Source organism: Aspergillus steynii (genome assembly GCF_002849105.1).
Source record: "Aspergillus steynii IBT 23096 chromosome Unknown P170scaffold_2, whole genome shotgun sequence".
Classification (NCBI taxonomy): Eukaryota; Fungi; Ascomycota; class Eurotiomycetes; order Eurotiales; family Aspergillaceae; genus Aspergillus; species Aspergillus steynii.
This window is the reverse complement of record NW_020194399.1, coordinates 5,699,378-5,723,369: the sequence shown is the minus strand read 5'-3', so window position 1 is coordinate 5,723,369 and position 23,992 is coordinate 5,699,378. Positions and strand designations below refer to the sequence as shown.

Sequence of the window (23,992 nt, the reverse complement as noted above, 5' to 3'; positions counted from 1 at the left end):
AAAATGAGGGAAGAACAATGCTGGAGGAGATTAATAAGGCATATGTGCTAGTTGATATAAACAGGATAGTCGAACTATCGCAAAGACGATGTAAAACAGAAAAAACAAAACATGCTGTCTAAAACCAAATCCGACGCCTCCAGTCTAACAGATGAAAGCAAGCTTTTTATCCCTATTTCTTACCCCTCAGAAGCTCCCACCCAACAGTTCCGTGCTTGCCCTCCTTCACAGACATCTCATCAACAGCCTTGACGAGATCGAAACAGATCTCTTCGGGAACCGCACTATCTTGTTTATACGCGGGATGAGACGCAACAAATTCGCGGATCCACCGGGCTCCAGTCCAGAGGGTTCCGTTGGCTCGTTTCCGTATCAGATCGAGGTATCGTGCCAGGAAGCAACGCGTCTCGACATCCACATTGACACTGTTCAAGTAAGACTCAACTAGGGGAATGAGCCCCGGGAATGATCCGTCTTCCGAGCCATTGACAATGTCTGCAATGGTCATGAGCTCATATTCCGACTCAACCGGACCAAGTGGCGGCGATGGAGGGGGCGTGTTGCATGCAGACGATGTAGCGGACGACATTGCGCTTCCGGTGGCTGATTGCTGGTGTTGTCTGGTAGGGCGCCGAGAGAAAGGGTCCTTTCGGAAATAGAACTTCCGATCATGGACGGCGTTGCGGGCATGGGCCGTTTCCATATTCTCGGTGGTTCGTGGGATAGGGAGGTAGAAATTCAGGTTGAAGCTCAGGATGGCACGAGTGATAAGCACGATGAAAATGCTGAATGCCGCGTTTTCGAAATCGGTCATCTGAATTTCCATCGAGCGGAATTCAACCCGCCAGCCAATGTCTTCTTTATCAGGTGGCGGCGGCTTGAAGCGCATATGTTGCCAGTTCGTCGACTGCAAGTTTTCGAAGTGGTCTGCTTTGTTTAGATCTAATTCCTCGAGGTCTTCAGAGAAAATAACCAATGGGTCGCGGATGAAGAGATGAGCAAAATGCGTTGCTAGAAGCTCATCCATGCCACCCTCCATCAATCGCTTTTTGATGTCTTCATCAACAATCAAGTCAGGGTCCAGATAATCCTTTCGTAGACGAGGATCTTGGGAGATATAGGTCGAGTTCGATGCATATCTGGACTTGGGAATTCTCCACCTGTCGTTCTGCAGAGGCTGTTTGCGAATATTAGCATAAAAACCAGAATTATATCAATTGCATGACACTTACAGCTTCACCTAGTTCCTCTCGGGTTCTGTCATCTACAGCATTTCCGATTTGATTCCAGCGGACATCCGTGTCAACGAGAAATCCCTTATAAATCGGGGTTGCTGCAGTAAGGGCCAGAAGAATAGGTCCCAACGGGCTCAGTTGGTCGTATAATTTCCTTCCCTCGGTCATGTTTTTGGCTTGGAAGGTAATTTGGAGACAGCAACTGCCCATTCCGAATGCCATGGCGTCCATATAAACATGATCGTCCTTCGCAGCTCCGTTCCTGACATCGTCATCCTCGGGCCAAATATGAAGATCGTAGTTGACCGTGGGATCCTTGAAAGGCTGGGGGGTGTTTGTGTCCTTGAAAACCGGAACATTTAGCTCGACCTTCCGGCCTCTCCTGGACCTGATATTGGCCGCGAGAGTCGGGAATCTGATGTGAGGATTGGCGATCTCATCAGGAACAAACTGCGACCGCAATGCCGGGCCCGATGGCGGATAATACGGTTGGATGTAATCATCCTTCGTGCCCAAACGGGGGAAAGTGGTTAGAGTAATGGGGTACTCGTTTGGTGCCATGTGGGTTTTGGCAACCTCTCGCCTGCGGACTAGCATTAGAACCTGGTGCACATATATGCGGAAGACAACGCAACTTACCTCCATTTCATATTTGATTCAACCTTGAGAAGATCCTTGAAGTCAATTCCCCACGGTCTTCCCGGAGTTGCTTCTAGCATGAAGCGCCCAAATTCCGGATGGAAATGGGGAGGTTCTTCACCCTCACTACGACTTGATCATTAGAGACATCTTCAGAGCAGTTTTCATCTTTACTTACTGGTCATTGTTCTGGCTTTGTGACGAATCTCTCGTCTTCCATAGAGCCTCATCCCGAGCAAGAGACTTCAGGATCTCTGCTTGGGCCAAAGATAGCCGAGCCTTCTTCGCCTCCTCGTCAACAGCAACGACGAGATACTCAACCTAAACAGGCAGCAGAATCATTAGTGCAAAAGCACCCTGATTGTCGGAATGGAGCAAGTCACCTCATCGCCCCACAAGAGAGCATCTCGCTCCTTTCCTCTGGCTCTCTGCCAATTGGCAAGCAATTGCTATGTATGTTCGTTAGATCCCTATCCCTGTAGCATGGCCGTAGTGCTCAGTATACAACTCACCTCGATCCCCCATTTCCGTACTTGATCAGCCCGCTTTTTGGCCTCAGGCCAATCAAGGGCGGTTCCCAGTGCTCTTCATAACGGGTCCTGTTAGACAATCCAGCTTGGTGACAAGTTCGGAAAGAATCAACATACAAAAGACCCATTATTTCATTCCCAGCACACTTGATAATGGGATTATATGCGGCGGCAGCCTGACAATGTCGACTGAGTTATACGAAGTCCCTGTCAAAGCCAGTCCACCTGCGAGCCCCACGGAGATGAGGGGGACAGAATCTGGTGGCGGATTGCGCGCCGAGTTTTTATGGCACAGCGAAGGGATCAATCTTGCCGGAGTAAGCGGGCTGACAAAAACAGTAGAGACAGGCTATTGCCGGGAGACAATAGATGGAAAGTGCAAGAGACGGAAAGAAGAAGAAAACTTCCTCATGGGACGATTTTATGCTGATTTTCGCAGGGGCTCGAGAAAGCGCATCGCCGATTGGGCGCCGGGTGGGGGTTTGGTCGCGGGGCATCCGAGCATTATCGCCGATAACAGAAACCACTGCGTTGCCGGCGTCTTGATTTCTAAGCCGGTTTCGGTCACGTTAACTGGGTAACTAGTCGATCTCCGGCGACTCTTACGGCCTTTGAGGCCGGTGGGCTGATTGGATTGCACGGGTCTCAACAACCCTGACCAGAGTGATCAGCTCGCATGGATCATGTATTACATTGTTCTTCCGTGGAGATGATCCCAAGGCCGGATTTGTAATATCCCCAGCCATAACTAACTAACTACATCATCCCGGCCGTCGTGGAACCCTCGACTCCCGACCCGGTGATTGACACTCCGGAAGACTACTCCGTACTTACTCTGGCCTAGGTAGGGGGTCAGGGAATGAGAAATGTCAAATGACAAAGGAGTTAAGCCCAAGAGGACGCAATGGACTTGGAATCTGACAGCTGACAAATAGCGACGTGCGCATTGGCTGGCTTCTTGGCTCACATCTGGCGATCTTCAATAGACTTATCCCTGCACATCGCATCCTGAATACAGCAGGACAATGGCAGCCGGAAACTACGGGAAACACAGACAATTAACCGGCTCGCGTCAAGCAGGCCAGCGGTACGGTATCGGCAAGCTTAATCGCGAAAGGATCCCAACGCCAACAATCGGTGCATGGACAAACAATCTCAGAATCTCAGAATCTCTATGTACATAACCCGCTAATTCGTTCGTCTCGAATGCACATGCCGATGCAATGCTCTCAGTTGCTCCGGGCGCCGTCCTTAGCAGCTCGCAGCTCGTCCATCTTGGCAACGCGCTTCTTGAATTCATCGTACTGGCATTTTTCGTAGCTGTGTCTCTCGTCCTGCAAGAGTGGTAAAAAGAAAAATGTCAGTTGGTTGCGGGCAATATTGGATGAAGCGAACACGGCGAGGAGAGATAGCAAGAGGCATAAGAGGCAGAAAGGGTCAAACACTCGGATCGCAAATGTCATACCTCGCACTTCCAGGGAAGGTAGTACTCCTGCTGCCGGCATCGGTTCAAGGGAATCAGGAGGTGTGCACAAGTGTCCCGGTACTGGATGGGGAGGCGGGCATCGGACATCTCTTGCCGGGAAGCTATCTCAAAGCGTCAGTCACCCTCCCAAACAAGACCCGGGGTAATCATCTCGCTCTCGCTGCTGAGAGAGCCAATGGCAAGTCAAAACGTACCGGTGTTATCCGCAAGCCCAACGGCACTCTTAACCGATTCGGAGACGGTCATGTTGGCGTGAGAAAGGGGGGTTGGAGATCGATCGTTCTGGCGACGGGGACATCCGACAACGAGGTTTGCAGCTATTCGGCCGTGCTGGGCCTTGCCGGTGGGTGTCATGTGATGTCACGTGATACTTAGTCCGAATGCGGACTAGCGGGGCTGATTCCACTTTACGCGGTTCCGTCAATCCAGGGCGCGTCTTGCCCAGCCAGCCCTGCAAAGCACCGCGTTGCTGCGACATCACCAAGCCTGCGAAGAAGCCACTCGTGGCTGTGATCGAGTCCTTGTCTTTCGGTGCTGGTGCTGGATTTTACTCTATTGGGCCTGTTTCTCGCCCATCACTGTTGATGCCTGGCAGGAAGTGAGTCCAGGCTTTTGGATTGCCGTGTGAAGCCGCGATCGCGTCGATACTTGCTGCTGCTGTCCGGGAACCTACTGAATCAAACCCGGCTTACGGAGACGTACATCATGGCGGTGGACTTTTCAAAGGTCTACTCTGCTACCTATAGCAGTGTACGTTTTTCTTTCCTTGAATTTCCTTTTTTCCCTCAGGAAAACGAAACATTAAAAAGACCGCCTTTCCCGGCATGGCAACTTCAGAATACTAACACCGACCAATCAGGTCCCGGTCTATGAATTCAAGATAGACACGGACAGTGTTATGCGAAGGCGGGCGGACGATTGGATTAACGCAACTCATATTCTCAAAGTTGCTGGATTCGACAAGCCGGCACGAACCCGTATTCTCGAGCGTGAGGTACAGAAAGGGGTCCACGAAAAGGTACAAGGTGGTTACGGTAAATATCAAGGTAAGCTAAACCGGGAAATTTCAGAGTCTGCAGTGGAGGGCTTCTTGCTAACGCAACAGACAGGAACGTGGATTCCGCTTCCCGAAGGTCGTTTGCTCGCTGAACGCAACAACATCATCGACAAACTACGGCCGATCTTCGATTATGTCGCGGGCGATCGAAGTCCTCCGCCTGCGCCCAAACATACATCCGCAGCTTCGAGACCAAGGGCCCCGAAAAATGCCAACAAGAGGGTTACGAGTGAGGAGGTCTTCAGTGCGGTTAAGCCGCATCGTAGCATGGGGCCGCCGCCGACCTTTTCTCACGACCAGTATGAGATCAATGCCGGATTCGATGAAGATGAGTCGATGGAGCAAACAACCTTGGAGTCTTCTTCCATGGTGGCGGACGAGGAGATGATGACCATGTCCCAGAATGGTCCATACTCCCGAAAACGCAAACGTGGTATGAATGAGGTGGCTGCAATGTCACTGAGCGAACAGGAGCATATTCTCTATGGAGACCAGCTTCTAGATTATTTTATGACGGTGGGAGATGCCCCAGAGGCGACGCGCGTCCCCCCTCCAGAGCCTCCGGCCAATTTCCAGGTTGATCGTCCAATCGACGACTCGGGCAACACGGCACTTCATTGGGCTTGTGCAATGGGTGATTTGGAAATAGTGAAAGATCTTCTGCGGAGGGGAGCGGATATAAAAGCGCTGTCAGTGCATGAAGAGACCCCGCTTGTGCGTGCTGTCTTGTTCACGAATAACTATGAGAAACGGACGTTTCCAGCGCTATTGGAACTCCTGCTCGATACTGTCTCGTTCAGGGACTGGTTTGGTGCCACCATTTTCCACCATATCTCCGAAACCACCAGGAGCAAAGGGAAATGGAAAAGTTCGCGGTATTACTGTGAGGTGCTGCTGGAGAAACTGCGATCTACATTTTCCTCGGATGACATCGAACTGTTACTGTCTTGTCAAGACTCAAATGGAGACACGGCGGCTTTGGTGGCCGCTCGGAATGGCGCTTTTCGCCTGGTGAACCTGCTATTTACGCACTGCGCGCGGGCTGGGGACCTGATTAACAAAAAAGGCGAAACAGCGGCTGGCCTTACGCAAAGGGCACACCATTCCGAGCGGGAAATCCCGCCAGCACCTTCGTCTATCACGATGGGAAATGATCACGTCGATGGTGAAGCGAATGGCCCCATCAACTCCGACCATCAGTCTGTTGCTCTACCGCAGGACTCGTCCTCTGCTACATCAACGCTCCTATCTAAAATAAGTGTTATCATGGCCGAAGCCAACAAGAAGCTTGCAGTGAGCTACGGGAGCTCCAAGGCCAATCAGCAAGACTCAGATGACGTTGCGAACCCGGAGGCTCTATATGAGCAATTGGAGTTGGATCGACAGAAGATCAAGAAGCAACTGGCCATTTTAACGGCAAGAGAGGCCCAAGAAGAGTCCATTGACACGCAACTGGAGCGGTATGAGCGACTGAGAAGTAGCTACGAGTCGCTTCTCGAGCAAATACAGCAATTCCGTCTGCAAAAGCGACTTCTCTCAACCCCATTACCCGCGAAGGAAAACACGGCCCCGTCCTCGACAGACCAAGACAAACTCCTCAATATCTATCGACTTAGCCGAGAGTTGTGTTTGGCGCAGAAAGTTCGACGCGATGCTGTCAAAGAACTCGCTCAGCAGACTGCTGATGCCGGTGTCAGCACTAAATTTGATGTTCACCGCAAGCTTGTCGCTCTTGCAACCGGACTCAAGGAAGAGGAATTGGATCCAATGGCTGCTGAACTAGCAGAGACCCTGGAATTCGACCGTATGAATGGCAAGGGCCCAGGGGCGGAGTCGCCGGAGCCTGAACAGAAGGACTCGGCGTCATTTCCCTTCCCCGGACCTACAGTGTCTGTGGATGCGTAGATGTGCTGGGAATGATGTCTTTCGAGTGCTCGATTTGTATACGATGTATCATGTGACCCATGGAGTTGTGGTGGTTGTGATCTTTTTTTTTGCCTGCCTATCTCTTTCCATGTCTTTTTGGATATACCACTCTTTATTGTTTTGAACGCGGGACCTTTGTCTTTCTTTCCTATTACTTCTGGCGGGGATATCTCAGATTCTGTCTTGCCAGCAGATACCCAATATTTCCTTGTGACCTTTCTTCTGCTCTGATCTCCTCCTCCCCCCCCCCTCAATGCCTATGATTAATTCGATGTCCCGTTGTACTCAGCCCTTGGAAGACGCTCATTGTTTGGATGTGCCAAAAGCAGCTCACGATACTACTCAGTGTGTGACTTCGCTGAGCATACTGAAGTGGGTGTTTGTACATACATACATGACAGGCTAATAACATAATATTCGAAGCCGACTTCATCCGGCCTTTCAATATTTCTGTAGAACCCGTGGGATATGAATCCAGGATTGCCGCGTCCCGGTGGCAAGAGCATGAGAGCCCGTGAATCAATCGGCTGCAGGGCGGCTATCGTACTCTAATCAAGACTGGCTTCTAACTGTGCTTACGATCGTTGCGAAGGCATTTCTGGCCGACCAAGTTGCCGGTAGGAAAGGTCTAGCATCTAGTGTGGCAATCTACGCAGTAGAGCTGGGATTCCGAAGGTCAGCTGCCCCGATGATTGGCCGAGTATGGACCATGCAGGTCTTCCCATCACACACACATCCTGCAAGTCAAATCCAGCCAGTCAGACGAGGGGGCCGGCGGTTCTTGGACGAATCCTGCAACGGAGGCGTTTGGCTGGCGGCCAGCAAGGCCACGTTGAAGGCGCTAAGCTGGGATGATCCATCGAGGTGGGTGACGTTAGGCCAATGGGGGCCGGCGATCCTGAGTTCCAGATGTATTACCTTTCCAGACGGCCTGTGTCAGGCTCCGGCACTAGGGAGGGAGAGGAGATACGGGGGTCGGATTGGTTGGTCAAAGCGGCTGCTTCAGATTGGATCATTGGACTAGAGCGCGCTTTAGCCTCTGCTGCAGCCGATGCTCTGACCGTTCTGAATCGGGGTGCCAACGGAGTATACGGTATATCTGGGAGGGAGTGCCTGATTGCCTCAGGAATCAGCACTCCGGACTCGAAAGATCCATCCCGTGACGCCAGGACCTACCGTGCTAATTCTCTATTGAGGACTCCGTATTGAATTGGTTCAGTGCCTCAGGTATTGTCATGAAAGCTAATCCCCGACAATGGCCAATCGTCTCCACAATCTAACCCCGACGGGACTAGTGCGCCTCAAGCGAGCCAATCAAGGGGCGGGCCAACCACCAGACGTCTCAGCCCAAAGGTCATTATTATTGATTTTCTATTGCCATTATTCGGATGCTGATGATGACTGCCGGCTTCCCATTTCCTCAGGGAGCTTGTCATCCTCTGGCCTCCTCTCCCTCTCCTCCTGTCTCTCCTTCTTTTGGCGTACCTGCTTTCCTCTCGTCCACTTTCTTTCTCTCCCATTCCCTTCCCTCTTGTCGTGTTGTCTCTTCCCCCTCTTCTCCCCCCTCTGGTTCCTTCTCTCTTTCTACTTTCTTCCTTCTCTTCGACTCCCCCTCCCCTCCCCTCCCTTCCAGGCTAGCCTCTTCTATCTCATCCCGTATTCACCTCGCCTTCCCCCTTTTCTGGCCCTTTCTTGCTTGATCTTTCCATTCCTATTATCTTTTCTTTTCGGATTTCCCCACTTCTCTTTTCCCATCTAAATTGTCTTTTAGACTCTGCGAGGACCACTTGTGGTTTTGCAAAAGTCATCTTTACTCGGTCGATTTGTCCGTCGGATCATCTAGATCGCTGGGGCTGTTCTCTGGTGCCTGACCCTGACCGTCTCAACGCCAAGACCTGGAAAGGCGCGGGTAAAAAAAAGAAAAGAAAAAAAAAAAAGAGAAAAAAACCACGAACACGCGCCGAGAGCCGAAATCGACCTAATAATCTACCATCGCCGAAACTCTCCCTCTCTTTCTTTTTCATTTCCCCCCACGACCGGTTTGCGGATAATCGCGAAAGGGAAAATTCAAAAAAAGAAAAAATTAATATTAATTGAAAAAAAGCAATTCTCTCGTCTGGAGAGAGGACAAGGTCTATCCCTTACTTCTATCTTCGATCTTCGATCTTCGAACGCGGCTCTTGTCCATTACGTTTTTTCGTCTCGAGTTTTGAAGTTTATCTTCTGCTCGAGTCGTCATTGCATCTTCATCTCACCTATCTTTTCTACGGCTAGGAGTTGCAGAGCATCTCTTACCCTCTTTTTCTTGTCCGTCTTTTAATCTCAAAAAGACCTTGATCGCCTCCCTCTCGACTTCCGGTCCCTTCTTGACGTCCGGTCGCGTCTGTCGCTCCATCTCTTCTTGCCTGGTTCCTTCGAACCTGTTGCGTCGTACGCTAGGCCGCCGACGACCAGGTCTATTATCATCTTATATCCCTGGTTATTAATCATTCGCTGTCGCTTTAACGCCTCTTTCTTCGAGCCTCTCCTTTTTGGTTCTCATTCTACAGGTATGCCAGCCCTCTCATCGGTCGGGAACGCGCAGTCTACTAACACGGATCATCCCTGCAGGAGTCAAGAGTTGGATTCCCTACATTTTGCATACCACACACGATCTCATCAGATTCTGAATAACTGTCTTCGTGCTGTGTTCTTTCAGCCTCGCCGTAATACTATAATACGCTTGAGTTCCCGTCGTGCTTTGGATTGCCGAGACACCGCAGTCCACCTTTTTTCGGTCACCTATTGCACATACCACGTTATACTTCATTGTATCCACAGCTTTTGAGTATGGACACTGGCGGTCTTGCTCAGATGACTTACAACTCGTCTTTCAATAATGGCAACTCCCTCGGAGCACCGGGCTCTGGCTTTGGATCTCGGAGGAAAAGCGCTCACATCAAACGACTGAGTGTGCCGCCTCCTCACATCTCGACCATCGATGAATCTCAGCCGTCGGGCCCGATCCCCACCCCCCGAACGAGTCGCTCGCACCTTTTGGCCGGTCTGCGAACTGCCCCCAAGTCAGCCACCGTGCCTTCGGCTTCCCAACGTCAGCAGCAGCTTGGAGTGGAAGGTGATCGGTACGGAAATCACGCCAACCGCGCCGCGGAACGGGTCCCGCAAACCGCTATGGGAACTGGCTTCCCTCGCCACTCTTTCGGTATGAACCAGAACGAGGACACGAACCAAGGTCGTCCCATGTACACTCTCCCGGAGCAGGTCCTTGCACCCCCGACGCTCGACATCGGCAACGACATGCACATCGACGAAAGTCTGTACGCAGAGCTCATGTCTACGAATCTCTTCTTAGCTGCCCAGCAGCAGCGCCTGCAGCAACAGTTGGTCAGCGTGACGGCGGCAGCGCAGCAGTTCCAGGGCCTCAGCCTGGGAATGCCTCTGGGAGCCCAACAGCAGCAGGAAATCCCTTCGCTGTCCGTTCCGGGCATGGGATTCTACCAGCAACAACTTCAGCAGGGCGTGCAGCCCGTTGTGCAGCCTGTTCTCGGCCAGCCTGGGCTGTTCTCGGTCTTCAACCCTCTCACGGGCCAGCAAAATTACATTTATGACAATTCTGCCCAGCAGGATGGCTCGCCGGCCCCGTACCAGGAAGAGGAGCAGCCTCCCGCCATGCACGTCCCCCCCTTCCGCGCTGAAGTTTCCCCGCCTCCCGAATCGACTCACTCGCAGGAGAGATTCCCCCAGCCGGTGTCCCCACCCAGCTCCAGTCCTTCCCCGCCTCACGAAACAGTCCCGTTGCCGCCGCCATCCGCCAATGCATTCCGCAGGGGCCACAAGAAGAGCTCGTCGTTCAACCCAGCGTCCAAACTACCGATCGACACGGCCCGGGCCAATGCCAACAACACTATTCCTGCCCCCAAGACCGCTGCTTTGCCACAGACACCCGCCACGGGTACTTTTGGACCCGGTCAAGGACGCGCGGGTGAACACCCTATGCGCCAACCACGCGGCCCGCCCTCCCTGGAGGAACTCGTTGCAAAGCCTACCTCGAAGCACGAAGGCAGTAAGAATTTTGCTACTCGCCAACGTCGACGGGCCGTCCACAACCTGGTGCGTGCGGGAATCGAGCGGCGAGGCGAAACCCGCAGCTTTGGATGCCACAGCAGCGGTGGCACCAACACCCCGGCCAGCGAGAAGGAGTTCACTTTCTCCGATGGAGACGATGCCACCGTTCGCAGTGGCAGCCTCTCGAGCAAGCCGAGCCTGGGCAGTTTGCGTGCTGCGGCCAACGGTGCGATTGGCTCCGAGAGGAAGGAAAGGTCTTCTCGGGAACGACGGTCGCAGGATAGCCCCTACAACACCCCCATCAGCGAAGATGGAGGCTTCTTCGGAGGCAAGTTTGGAGATGTTCGATCGGGCCAGGTCTCTCCCCCAGCGGGGTCACCTTCGGTTGCTGCTGTCGTCGCGGGCCAGAAGACGGTAGCTCAGGGTCCGGAGAGGCGCAAGACTCCGATGCTTGTGCTCTCCAGCGCTGAAAAGCGCAAGACCCCGATCATGTAACGCCGACCACCGTACATAATGTGACTGAGACGTAACGGATGTGCAAAGCCTGGATGAACTCTTTTGTTTCTTTTTGTTTTTTCTTTTCCTTTTTTACTTTCAACTTCTTTTACTTTCTTGACTTTCTTTGGGAACTCATGTGTATCATTCCTTTCTATTCTTTCGTTATCCACGATGGGATAATTCTTATGTGATCGCGGGATTGATCCTGCCCTGTTCTTTCATTTTACCTCTGGGATTGTGTTCAGACACATGACAAAGCATGGCTGTCCTTGGACGCCGGCTTCATTCGATTCTGCTTGCCTGGAAACTCTCCTACTATTTCCTTGCCACACTCACTGGGACAGATTGACGAATTGAGAAAACTTGAATACAACCTGATTGGCCGAGTCCATCAAGGGTATTTCCAAACTTGATCGTTCAGCGGGATATTGATGTATGTACAACGCAGCTGGCCATGTAGTACATGCAAATCTACAACTCGCAATATCTTTATCAAAGTAATTTTTCTTGGATGTGGAATAGTATTGAATCGTAGACCGATATCGTTAAAATAATACAACGCTCAGAAAGCCACAATTCTCTTTCAAATTCCAGTGACCTCCAGTCCATCCCCCAACCCCTAAGCAGAGATGCTCTTAATCCCTTCCTCCAACTCCTTCATATTTCCACCCACAACGCGCTTCTCCAACGCCTGCCCATCCTTGAAGAGCACAAACGTCGGCATCGCCCGCACCTGCAGCTCCTGCGCCACCGAGCGCACCTTGTCCACGTCCACCTGGATGAATCGCACGTTCGGGTACGTCTCGCTGAGTTTGCCGACGACCGGCGCAACGGCCTTGCAGGGCCCGCACCACGTCGCGAAGAAGTCGACCACGACGGGGCCGGAGGAGGTTAGGGCCTTGAAGATGACGGGGCTGAGGGGTTGCGTTCGCTGTTAGTCTGTCTGTCTGTCTGTCTGTCTATTTGGCTCTTCGGGTTGGGCTGGGTTGGGTTAGGAGTGGTTGAAACGTACTCGTCAACTTCGATCACTTTGCCGTGAGCCATGATCTTTTGCGGGAAGAAGCGGGTGCGGATGAAGCGGAGGACTGGTTGTAGATCAGGTTAGTCGAGGCTTGAGGTTTTCTGGGTTGGAAGGTCTGGTGGTGGCGCTGTTTATGTTTCTGGTTGTGTTGGTGTTGTGGGATACGTACGGAGGTAGACGGCGACAGCGACGAGAAGACGGGAGAAGTCCATGGTGAGGAGGGAAAGAGCCAGGATGGAACAATGTATCCGGGGTGTGGGCGGAGGGTCAGATGGCGCTTATGTATGGATTACTGCATTCGGGCGGGCGATTGCGACAGCTGAGTCAGCGTGCATAGTTAAGTCTGTGTAGTTATGTGTTGGGGGTGATTATCTGTGATTGGTCAATTGGAAGAGTGCAAACATGGCAAACAGCGTCGCATCGGAGATGGGTGACATTTGGATGGCTTCATTCTCTCTCTCCCTTTTTCCTTCCTGCTCTCTCCATTCTCTCGCTGAAAGGGTATACTAGAAGATAAATTGGATCCCTCACCATGCCGCCACCGAAACCGACCCGCCTCTTCACACGCCCAGGCGCGAAACCGCGCTCCCTGACATCCTCCGCGCCGCGCCGACAAGCACACACCCAACCACGACCTCAAACGCAAACACAAACACAACCACCCTCGTTCTTCTCCGCCCTACGATCCCGCTACGCCTCCCTCCCATCTCCCATCCGCCGCTCCTTCCGCGCCCTCCGCATCGCCGCGCCCCTCCTCCCCATCGGGCTCTTCTTCTCCGAACACATCTGCCAGATCATGTGGGTGCGCGGGCCCTCGATGACGCCGTGCCTGAACGAGGACTACGACGTCATGCACACGAAAAGCGACATGGTGCTGGTGAACATGTGGCCGTTTGGAGGCGCCGGGTGGCCGTGGCAGAGGCAGAGGAGGCTGGAGAGGGGGATGGTGGTTACGTTTCGGTGGGTTTACTCTTCTCTACTCTACTGACATGGCTTAAGGGGGCTAGATGAGTTAGCTAACGGATGCTGGTGTTTTAGGTCCCCTGCGAACCCATCGCATATCGCTATTAAGCGCATCATTGGCCTCCCCGGCGACCGGATCACGACGCGCGAGCCCTGCATGAAAGAAGCGCAGATCGTGCCGTTCAACCATGTCTGGTTGGAGGGTGACGCGGCTGACCCGAAGCGCTCGCTGGATAGTAACACGTACGGGCCGGTGAGTATCAGCTTGATCACGGGGACGGTGATGGCGGTGATGTGGCCGCGGTGGAGGCCGATGCGGTGGGAGGAGTGGGAGCAGGGCGTGGTGGATGGGAGAGAGGGGTATCGGCAGGGTGTGAGGGATAGGGTGGTTAAGGAGGCGGTGAAGTTGGATAGACCGGCGTTGAGTTGAGGGTAAGGCTATATGCTAATCATGGGCTCAGTTGAGCTGGTTGGTTGGTTGTATTATATGTAGATGCAAAGAGAGATAGATAGATGGATAGATGTATTATGTACGAATAGGATATGTGTGGTATAGAACAAAAGAAAAGAAAAAGAGAGAGAGAGAGCGTGATTAACCCGGAGAATCGGGAAAGGAAGGAGAAGGATCAAACAAGTCGAATATCCTCGGGTGTCTGTTCCTGCAATCGGTCGATTTCAGACGCGATGCTCAATACCCAGCGGTCTTTCTCGACTCGACTGCGTGCCTTGAAGACGACCGTCCGTCCATGCACTCCCAGCTTCGGCACCTGCTTCAGGGTCTGCCTGGTTTGGCCGCGTTTCCCTTCGATGGCCCGGAACAGGTTCTTGCGCAACGGCTGCCAGACAACGAAGGTGATGGCGGTATCCTGGTCCGTGCTCGTGTACAGGTCTGTTGAGAGATATGCCCGGGGGAGCGTGCGGTGGCCTGGGTTGTTGCTGTCGAAAGTTTGATTGGCGTATAAGAGGTCAGACTCGGCCAGCAAGCCCGAGTATATATAGCAGTCGGTGAGGTCGATTGTGGTTTCAATGCTGGAGTGAATGTGAGGGATTTCGACCCCGTTGCGTTTTCGCAGGGAGCTGCGGAAAATCAGTAGTTTCCCGTCGGTGAGAACAACGTCGCAACGCTTGAATGTTGAGTGTCGCCGGGGCTTTCGAAAGAGTTGTCCGGACATCTTCGAGCATGTTAGCACAGAATCCTTTCCCATCCTGACAAAGCACATACCTTGATTGCTCGACATCCAGACAGAGAACACATGTTGTGCAGATGTGGAGATGCTTCGGCCTTTTTGACCTCCCACTTTTTGGCGATCAGCCCGATCGTCGATTCCAGTTCCTCATCGATACCCAAGATCTCAACATTTCGTCGTCGAATGTCCTTGATCTCCGCCGCGTCTGCCGCAGTCCTCGTTTTCCAGTATTCCACCAGGGCGTTGAGCCGCTTCACCCAATCATCCTTTGTGGCTTCATTATACGCCTGAAGGCGAACAACGAGCCCGTTGTCCATCTGCATCTCGAAGGTCCGATCATCCTCGAACTGTTGGGTGTCTCCGTCGTCGGTGCGGGTGTCCCGGGCCTCTGGGTTGAACGGAACGTCCGGTCCTTCTTGGATGTTGGGATCCGCCGGGCAACTGTCACGTCGCACATTACGCACTTCCAGTACTCGGCAAAGATCAATGTAACCGTCTGAATTGCCGAGATTGTGATGAACACGTCGTAGTTGCGCATATGCTTCTTCGTCGTGTTTCTTGATATGTTCTCTGTTGCCACTAGAGAGCCAGGTAATATCCCCATCTTCGTATGGGTATGGATCAATTTCGTATGACAAAGGCATTTCGTCAAGTATATCTTGAGTCGATGGTATGTTGGAATCGTTTCGGCAAAGTCGGGGAGGAGCTGGTGGCAGAGATTTTGCTGGCCTGCAGAAAAACAAGTAGTGGTCCTGGCAGAAGAAGTAAAGGCGTTTAAAAAACATCTTGTTCATCCGTTGCTGAACTCCCTTCTGCGATGTTAGACGAACCAGGAATCCTTCCACAGGCTCCGGCTCTTCAATCTTGGTGTCTCCATGAGGAACAAAGGTATGGTAGTGCTGCCTTGGTCGTAGCTCAAGTTCGTGGGTGTTCTGCATTGCAAGTGAACCGTACATCTTTTCCTCGTTGATGCCATATATCCACTCCAAACGATCGTACCGTTTCCAAGCAAGACCCATCTTTTCTGTTTTCGACCACCTATGCAGCACATCGGACCACTCAGCGCGATTTTCGAGCATTCCCATGCATTCACGCACGATGGCTATGGCGGCGAACTTCTCCTCTACTTCACACCGAGCAAGAAGGTCATGTTTTTGCGTCTTGTGCTCGGCCTTTTTTTCCTGTTCCTCGAATGGATTTCGGAATATGAGAGCCACGCCCAAGTCAGGGACATTGATTGAAAGCGACGCAGGCCGCTGCCATCCGAGTGCCTGGAAGATTGAAGTATACCACTCAACCGCGTGCGCCGTAGATTTGGGCCGAATAATGTAGATCTTCGTGCCGTATTTGCAGGGACCCCAGATGACGATTGACTTATCCAGCGAAGAATATAGGTTGACCTTGGTTTTCTTTGGGCCCAATGTTACTTCGTGATGAGGAGAGATCCGACTGCCCTTTTTCTGTATCTTTGGAATGACGTGTGTCTTGTACATCTGGAGGGAGAAAGGTGCAGCAGGGTCCGCGGCGGCTCGGCAAACCACGAGGTATTCTCGCCAATTATCCACAACCCTCGTCTCCATTCTCATGCTATCGTGCTCCGAAAAGTCATGTGGGAGGTTGTCCTGCCTGGTCTCTTCGACTCGCACAAGCATTCGCTCCGTCTTGATGATCTCGCCGTCTTGATACTTTCGCCGGGTTGGTACTTTGCTCGAAATCTTGCCACGGGTTCTTGAAAGCCGGGACTGAAACCGTTGTTGTTTATCCAGGAGGTTGTCATCCAGGTTGTGCTTGGCCGCTTTGTTTGAGATCTTATTTAGAGGGTTTTGGGATGAATGTCGCTTTCTCTCAAGGTGTTCCTCTCCTTCGGTACTTTCACTTTGAGGCTCCTGCTGTTCCAGGTTCATCGATGATGGCGCCTGTGGGAGCCTGGCTTTTCCTTTCCCTTTGGCCGACGAATCGTGTCTCAGTAACGGAGTCTCGGATCCGACTTCACTCGGAAGAACCACGGGGCTTGACTGACTGGCCTCATCCGCATTGGAATCGGGAGCACTTGGCTTCAATAGAGTCTGTTCCTGGTCCACTTTACTGCTAGGTCCGCCGGAAGACAAAGGCTTAGTAGTAGACGCCGAGCTGGGGCCACGTTCTCTGGCCGTCACGAAGGATGCGCCGCCCTCGCCCATCCTACTCCCAGGGTCAACGCTGTCCTCACTTTTGCGCGAATCGGGGCGATCTTGAGTATCCGGTCCTGGGGCGGGAGGAATTTCAGTTCCCTCATCCAAAGGGTAATCCAAAGCCTGGAGACCAGCCCGTCCTTGGATCGAATCTTGGTCACTAGTTTCATTCTCCTGCTCCAGGTCCGTCCCTTCGCTCCCCATTGTATCGACCGGATAAACATCCTCCTGCTCGCGCTGCGAATCCTCCTGTCCACTCCGATCCGGACTGTCCGAATAGTGTGCTATATCTGGTTCGGCCGAGAAAGTTACCGTCTTCGAGGAGTAGTTTTTGAAATTGAGTCTCGATCTGTACCAGGATTTGCGGTGATTCTGCAGCCAACCCTTGGGAATGGGGCCGACAAAGTACCTCCTACTAGTCATATGCACATGTCTGGCGGAGGCATAGCGCTAAGATAAGGGTTAGTTTTATGGGGCCCAGCGGAATAAGATAGGATGCAGCCCTACCAGCTTTTCTGCTGTGTAGAAACCCGGTTCCAGCCCATGGTAATGGTGGTTATGGTCGAAGGAAATGCTGCGAGGGTCAGTCTCCATGATGGGGTCTCGACCATGCTGATCCGGGGGTGTTGGAGTGCCCATAGCACTTATCCGCGAACTTCGGGGTGCAGGAATCGACCAGGTCCCAGACTAAGCCAGCCAGGATCATGAGAGAGAAAGGGAGACACCGATGCTCTGACGCGAGCGGTCGATGACGTCGCAGGGGCGCATGTTTGCACTGTTTGTTCAGGGGGAAGGCCTAAGGCCCGCGGGTCCAGATCGGCTTCACCGCTTGCGTGGCTCCCGGCGGTGAGGGAAGTGACAGGTCAGCCGTTGTTGATATAATGCAAGCCCCTCCTCTTCCCTCTTCTCTTTGCTCTTTTTCACTCTACACTCTCTTCCCATTCTTTCTCTTCTCGTGATTTTTTCTCTTCCACTTTTAGATTTCCCTCGTTGAAATACATCCTTCAAAATGGCCACCTGGTTCGACACTATCAAGCGGTCTTTCGCCGATGTCCCGGTTGATGCTGCCAACAAGGGCATCTCGACTGAGGAATTCCTCGAGGCCGCTGAGTCCTTGACCACCCTCTTCGGTGAGATTCAATCGTCACTGTCAAATAGCAAATTCTAATGTATAACCTATACTAGATGTCCTCGGCTCCGTTGCCTTCACCCCCGTCAAGAACGACCTCCTCGGCAACATCAAGGTCCGGACAATTCATGCCCCGCATTCAAGTTGGATAAGTTCTAATTCCATTACAGAAAGTCCGCGAGAGGAAGGAGGCTGCCCCTGAGGAGTCCAAGACTCTCCAGGAGCTCGTTATCAACGAATTGAAGACCAAGAAGCACGTTGCTTCCGAGGGCCTTGTCTGGCTCGTCCGGTATGTTGCCTTTGCGTTGCTGTTCAGAATAGGGGGTTGTCCTCAGACCTGTCTCCACTCTGGCGTTTGAGATTAAGACTCTTGCTATGCAGATTGCTAACCACCAAACTTTCTCCATATTAGGGGTCTCGACTTCACTGCCCAAGCCCTTGCCCACAACCTCGCCAAGTCCGAGGTCGAGCTTGCCGACTCCTTCCGTGAAGCCTACGGCAACACCCTCAAGCCTCACCACTCGTTCATGATCAAGCCCATCTTCTCCGCCGCCATGGGTGCCACCCCCTACCGTAAAGACTTCTACACCAAGCTTGGTCAGGACCAGTCTACCGTCACTGAGGCCCTGAACCGTGAGGTGACTGCTTTGGAGGAGCGGGTCTCCATCCTGAAGGAGTTCCAGGCCACCAAGGAGGCCAAGTGGTAAACTATTGCCGGAGAACAGCTGGAAATGCTCTCCTGATGCAACGGTCCGCCGCTTTTTCTTTGTATTTTCGAGCGTATCATGTTATCAAAGCATGTATATATGTAGATACCTTATTTACATGTGAATAGGTCTCTAATCGGGCCTGTCGCTAGAGCAAAGGTCATGTACCTACAATTCCTGCATATATGAACACCTAAGCATTTTGATTTCAATTTGATCTGAACGATGCCGTAGTGACCAGTGCCAGCTGTACATTTTCTGGGTGGGATCGAGACCCCTGCCCTTGGAGGGGTTTAATATGCAACCCGCTGCAATCACCTCATTTGACCCACTGAGACGGGAGGAGGCAGCTCTAGACACCGTTGTCACTTCACCGCTAGTTCAACGGTCGTACATCTTGGAGCATAATCTGGCATCTCTTAATATCTTTCCAAGCTTATCAAGATGCCGATTCTATTCATTGCCGGGCCAGTTCAATAGGCCCAACCACTAATAAAAGGAAAGCCAAGATGATCCTTCGGAAGGTCTTGTACGATTTCAGAGATGAAGTGGCAATGTTTATTGGAGACATTGGACAGCTGGATAGCTCACAATATGCCGATGATTATACCTTGGAATTGCACCCCGCCATTGGTTCTGCAAAAGTACCTTCAAAAGTATGCGGTGCAACACAATCAAGACAGGAGAAAGCCGCTCATATCCATAAGAACATGATGCATATTCATTAGCATGCCTTGCATGATTCGATAGCTGCTGGTATCTTTTAAATTTTGACGTACAAGGACAGGCAATTGCCTTAGATAGGACCTTTGGTCTAGTCGTCTACATGCTTAGATTAGATACGAGCTCTTTGCGCAAGGTATAGTATGTAGAGAAAATCCACATTTCGCACTTAATATATGCCGCAATCACACATTGATCCTTATTTCTTAAGTTACATAAGCCTAGAAAGGTCGATATACTTCTCTTGCGAATATTTGGTCCTTGATATCGTCGTTATGTACTCATAGGTATTACCTACTTGGGATCTATGCATCCGATATAATATAATAGCGCCTTGGCAACATGCTCAACCGGTAGATAGATGTATTATGGTGGCTAGCATATAACTGTATGATATAGTAACTATGAAACTTAGAAGCCTTCCGAGAGGTGTAGAATTTCAAATGTGCGCTATGTTCTAATTATTTGGAAATGCTGGGCAACATTTAAGCGTAGGCTTTATTTTCTTCACCTTGCATGGAAAGTTGATCGATTATATTTATACTGGAATGCGTACGTTTCACCGAACTAATATAATCTGACATGTGTATTAATAGTCTGTCTGAACATGATAAATTGGATGGGTATAACTAAGAGGTCTGCAATCTATAATTTACCTCTGATAGTTCTATCTGGCATTTAATCTTAAACAAAGTATTTTTATCAACTCAGCGAATGCGATTAGCAATGGCTTCTTAAGCTTATAGAGATGAAATCCTTGGATATGAACTGCCGGCCTCTCTGCTTGTGTGTGGGTTGTGGTAGCACATATATTATGAGAGTTCAACAAAAATTCTCAATAAATGATCTTTACTTCAGATGAACGTAGTTCGAGCCTTCAGGACTGCATTCGTAGAAAAGAGACCTGTGCCAATGATACCAATGCACGGTTAAACATGAGTTCAAGTCGAATGATCGGGGTTTCGATGTTATTCTTGACGAATATTTGGATTGGACCCTTTAATGCAACGGTAAGAACCAGGTGACATATAACTTGCTAGAACAAGAGAGGGTTGAAGCAAGAGTTAAGAATCCCATGGCCGATAACAACAAATTTCAAACATACTGAGCAGGTAAGGTACGAGCTGCATCAAAGGCAGTATCCGTGGTTTTTATGCCCACCCAAAGACTAGGACCTAGAACTCACATGACGGTTAAGAGTATTCATTGCATCGTTCTTGGGTCGCAACAATATTGCGCCCTGAATATAGACTCTCATTGAAGTTGAAAATTTCAACCAAGTCACTATACGTAATCGTGCACATCGTTCTCGGAACAAGTTCCTCTTCCCTACTAGTCAACGATAGTCCCCTTGTTGTTGCCCAGATTTTGGGTTCATCTATCCCCAGGGGACGCCTTACAAGCAGAATCAGATAGAGAACGGTATCAGATCTCGGAACCTCTCCGGTGATCTCAAAAAATGGACGTCGTGATTCCAAATCCACCGCATCCATAAATAGCTACTTTGCTACTACGTAAGGCCTCAGTTTATGCTTAAAGCTAATTGATAAATCTGAGACAATAGTCTATCCCAAACACCAACACAAAGACATGTACTCCGTAGTGGTGCGGAGAACAAATGACACACAACCTGCCTCAGCATGAGATACTCTGACACAGGAATTGCACAAGTACGTCACCGGCAACGAGTCAGTCCCGCAGGATATCGCTGCGAGTAGCTTGAATCGCGGCGGTATCTCCAATATAAGGTTAGCTCCGAGGAATGCAGGCCGGGGTTCGATTCCTAGCACCTGAGGAGAGCTATGTGAACAACGCCGCAGATGCAGAGTGAGGTCGATCGGCGTTGAGGTCGAGCGGGGGTCCTATTATTGGGTTGTTCTGGACCAATCGCGGGACGGAAACATCCGGCTCTGCATGGATGGTAAGGATGTTTTCTTTTTGTGGTTTAGCAGCAATGCGAAGATAGACAGGAAATCGCGGGAAAATGGGGGGAAGCCGGCGAGGTACGGATGGTTGGAAGGGCTATGGGTGGATTGATGGATTTGCATGGTATACTGCCCAAAATAGCATAGATGATGGACAGATTGATGAAACCCACCGGTGCAAGCTAACGGAACCGAAATATCGTTGTTAGAGATGGATGCTCGGCAACCTTTTCCTGGATGGTGACATTTAGTGTTTTGTTTTGACAAAGCAATTGAGACTCAAACGTTTGTTGAGATATGGACGGCACCTGGCCCTGATTAATATCGGAACCCTTGCATGACAAATTTCTTGCAACCAAGTCTAGGCACCGTTGTGAGGATCTCCGACGCAGAGAGAAGGGAGGGGGGAAATAGTACATGCTCTGTGCATGGAGCTATCTCGATTCTCGATTCAATTGGTGAGATGCGTTTGCTGGATCGCTAGAAATCCATTAATAACAAGTGGGTATGTTAGCGCCCTGAAGTGGGGATGTGCCACAACCAGCAAGCAACGGGGACCCATCGCAAAATGCCCTCCCCAATGGGCCAATCCCTATTCACCATGCACTTCCGAAGGTTCCAATGGCAGGTTATCCCCGGTGTCATGTTTCACATACATCGTCGTGGGCGGATGGAATGGCCAGTGGGAGAATATTGGGCATGGATGGCCATGCTTGCTACGGAGTAATTCCTGCAGATTGCAGCGCGGAGTACGGAATTGGGAGGGGAAATGACTCAAAATGAGAAGACGACATAGATGGGGAGTTCGTGATATCTCCTGGGATATTAAAAACGTCCGAGGGCTGGATCAAGAAAAAGTCTAGAAACCTCATCCGCCCATAGCGACCGAAAATGACTGAAACCACGCAATAATTGCACAGTGGTATTCAAAAGACTCAAGGAAAACAAGAAATTCATTGCTGGGTGGATGCCCTCTGCTGATCGGAATCAGGATGAAAAGGCTCGTGGGTGTCTGGGCCTTTGGGGAAACAAAAGACCGAGATTGCCGATCTCAGGATCGTGTTGTGCTGCTGTTCAAGATGATAGATCAGGCCCAAGGCTCCATAAGGCTGGATATCCAAGGATCCAAGAGATCCAGATTCAATCAAAGTTCAATGCATCTCGTATTAGACGGGCCTTCTGAACTCTTTTTAGGTAGAAGGCATGTGACCCTGGGAACCCTGAATGTTGACTGCTTAGAGAATGCTTGGCCTCTCCAATACGTGAAGCATAAAACCCACACGGTAGAGTAATGCAAATAGTTAGCGCGACAGAAACATTGATCATTCCCATCTCCGACGAGGGAACCATGGTTCCGGCCTTGGATGTCTGTGCAGATGGCGGCGCAACTTGCAGGAGACTCCTATTTTCCCCTGGGAAAGCAGACACGATGGCGCTTTCTTGGCAGAAATTCTTGAGTGGCACGGATCGTCGTCAAGCGGCCAGGATATACATGCCAATTCGAGACCATGAGACCATCCCGGCCCAAGTGCAAAGTTCGTGGCAAATGCCCACGGTCAGCACTAGCTGGACAGCCGCCAGTCCGCCACAAAAAGGGGTCAAGAAAACATAGAAAGGGCCGCCTTCGCCTTCCATTCGTGCCGAACCGTCTGCCTGCCGTTTCAACTATTCTTATGACATCCTATGAGTCTACTCCGGCTCTGTTGGTCTCTGGAACGAGGTGGATCTCTGTTCCCCGACGGTGGCCGCTCCTCTTGCCTCCACTCTCGGCTGTTTAACCTGACTGGACTGGTGCCGTCACTGCGGTTTGACCTCTGGCGACGGATTTCCGATGAACCACCCTAGTGCGTTCCACCTATCCTGTTGCATCGTGGCCGCGCCCACTCTGGACCAGAGCCTGCGCTCCTCGTGCCTGGGAACGCGCATCTCTACATGACCACATAGGGGGAACCATGAACATCCTCTTGCCATCTTTCTCGTGCATGGGCGCATCTCTGGGAAACCCAACAGAAGCCACTCCCAATGGTCTTCGGACTATAATCAATAGTCATAGCCTGCAAAGGCCGCAGCAGCATGTAACCAGGGATGCTTCCCGCCGTCCCGCACCTCCCATTGTTCTAGAGCCTCGCTTCCGCATAGCGTCCCTTAAACCCTGCCATAAGGTTTTGCTAGGGAGTAGGTCGCCATTTCTCTCATCGCTGGACTTGCATGGATGATGGCACCCTCCCCACTTGGCAGTGGCACCCGCAGCCTGGCTCCAATCGGCACTTAGGAGGCCACTTGCGTTGCTGGCTTGCCACGGGCTGGGTGGGATTGTCAAGATGTAACAGAAGGTGTATTCGTGTATTGGTCTGTGGGTTGTAAAATCTTTCGTTTGGTTTGCTAATTGCAGGTGTCGCTGCTTTTGGGGCGTGGTTGCATTCGCTCCTCGTTTACCTAGGCAGCTGATACTATGACAGCCGAGGCTGGAAATGACACTTCCGACAATGCTTCCCACGGGGTTCAAGCACAAATTCTCCTTCTGTTACCCTGATTTGCTCTTCGCAATAGCAATGTAGATAGAAGAAGCAGTAAAAATGCAGGATGTAGAGCAGAAAAGTTAATAGAGGTTACACTGTCCAGGCACACTGATCACCCGACGGGCCCAGTGAGCAAAAGCAGCGTCCAAGCCAAGTTGAAAAGGGAAAAGGAGGACGCAGAACTCCTGCAAGAATCGCCGGGTTTGCAATT

At 51.3% G+C, this 23,992-nt stretch overlaps 9 protein-coding genes across 9 annotated transcripts; 4 read left to right on the top strand and 5 right to left on the bottom strand.

Annotated features, from left to right (window-relative positions):
- Positions 1-172: 172 nt before the first annotated feature.
- Positions 173-4,136, bottom strand: P170DRAFT_404425 (glutamate--cysteine ligase; the record flags this gene model as incomplete). Its single annotated transcript, XM_024846527.1, has 7 exons — positions 173-1,177; positions 1,233-1,818; positions 1,875-2,000; positions 2,053-2,195; positions 2,258-2,323; positions 2,387-2,457; positions 4,085-4,136. The coding sequence occupies 7 exons, from the start codon at positions 4,134-4,136 to the stop codon at positions 173-175; spliced, it is 2,049 nt and encodes a 682-aa protein (XP_024708676.1).
- Positions 4,137-4,341: 205 nt separating this feature from the next.
- Positions 4,342-7,302, top strand: P170DRAFT_380037 (putative APSES transcription factor). The gene is made up of 3 exons (XM_024845515.1): positions 4,342-4,640; positions 4,750-4,936; positions 5,000-7,302. The coding sequence occupies exons 1-3, from the start codon at positions 4,596-4,598 to the stop codon at positions 6,850-6,852; spliced, it is 2,085 nt and encodes a 694-aa protein (XP_024708675.1). The 5' UTR covers positions 4,342-4,595; the 3' UTR covers positions 6,853-7,302.
- Positions 7,303-8,670: 1,368 nt separating this feature from the next.
- Positions 8,671-9,046, bottom strand: P170DRAFT_128528 (uncharacterized protein). The gene has a single exon (XM_024842393.1). The coding sequence runs from the start codon at positions 8,895-8,897 to the stop codon at positions 8,709-8,711; it is 189 nt and encodes a 62-aa protein (XP_024708674.1). The 5' UTR covers positions 8,898-9,046; the 3' UTR covers positions 8,671-8,708.
- A 656-nt stretch (positions 9,047-9,702) lies between these two features.
- On the top strand, positions 9,703-11,433 carry P170DRAFT_348479 (uncharacterized protein; the record flags this gene model as incomplete). Its single annotated transcript, XM_024843680.1, has 1 exon — positions 9,703-11,433. One exon carries the CDS (start codon positions 9,703-9,705, stop codon positions 11,431-11,433), a length of 1,731 nt encoding a protein of 576 aa, XP_024708673.1.
- A 538-nt stretch (positions 11,434-11,971) lies between these two features.
- Positions 11,972-12,521, bottom strand: P170DRAFT_435013 (thioredoxin family protein). The gene is made up of 2 exons (XM_024848851.1): positions 12,449-12,521; positions 11,972-12,350 (listed from the first exon to the last, which is right to left on the bottom strand). Exons 1-2 carry the CDS (start codon positions 12,478-12,480, stop codon positions 12,056-12,058), a joined length of 327 nt encoding a protein of 108 aa, XP_024708672.1. The 5' UTR covers positions 12,481-12,521; the 3' UTR covers positions 11,972-12,055.
- Positions 12,522-12,944: 423 nt separating this feature from the next.
- On the top strand, positions 12,945-14,061 carry P170DRAFT_454448 (putative mitochondrial inner membrane protease subunit Imp2). The gene is made up of 2 exons (XM_024851437.1): positions 12,945-13,417; positions 13,496-14,061. Exons 1-2 carry the CDS (start codon positions 12,990-12,992, stop codon positions 13,848-13,850), a joined length of 783 nt encoding a protein of 260 aa, XP_024708671.1. The 5' UTR covers positions 12,945-12,989; the 3' UTR covers positions 13,851-14,061.
- P170DRAFT_424116 (PH domain protein) lies at positions 14,047-17,372 on the bottom strand (the record flags this gene model as incomplete). The annotated part of the gene is made up of 3 exons (XM_024847549.1): positions 14,047-14,592; positions 14,643-17,228; positions 17,286-17,372. The coding sequence occupies 3 exons, from the start codon at positions 17,370-17,372 to the stop codon at positions 14,047-14,049; spliced, it is 3,219 nt and encodes a 1,072-aa protein (XP_024708670.1).
- A 319-nt stretch (positions 17,373-17,691) lies between these two features.
- Positions 17,692-18,828, top strand: P170DRAFT_404405 (GLTP domain-containing protein). Its single transcript, XM_024846526.1, has 4 exons — positions 17,692-17,908; positions 17,964-18,022; positions 18,078-18,196; positions 18,320-18,828. The coding sequence occupies exons 1-4, from the start codon at positions 17,788-17,790 to the stop codon at positions 18,612-18,614; spliced, it is 594 nt and encodes a 197-aa protein (XP_024708669.1). The 5' UTR covers positions 17,692-17,787; the 3' UTR covers positions 18,615-18,828.
- Positions 18,829-22,103: 3,275 nt separating this feature from the next.
- P170DRAFT_435009 (uncharacterized protein) lies at positions 22,104-22,690 on the bottom strand. Its single transcript, XM_024848850.1, has one exon. It carries the CDS (start codon positions 22,610-22,612, stop codon positions 22,403-22,405), a length of 210 nt encoding a protein of 69 aa, XP_024708668.1. The 5' UTR covers positions 22,613-22,690; the 3' UTR covers positions 22,104-22,402.
- Positions 22,691-23,992: the final 1,302 nt, after the last annotated feature.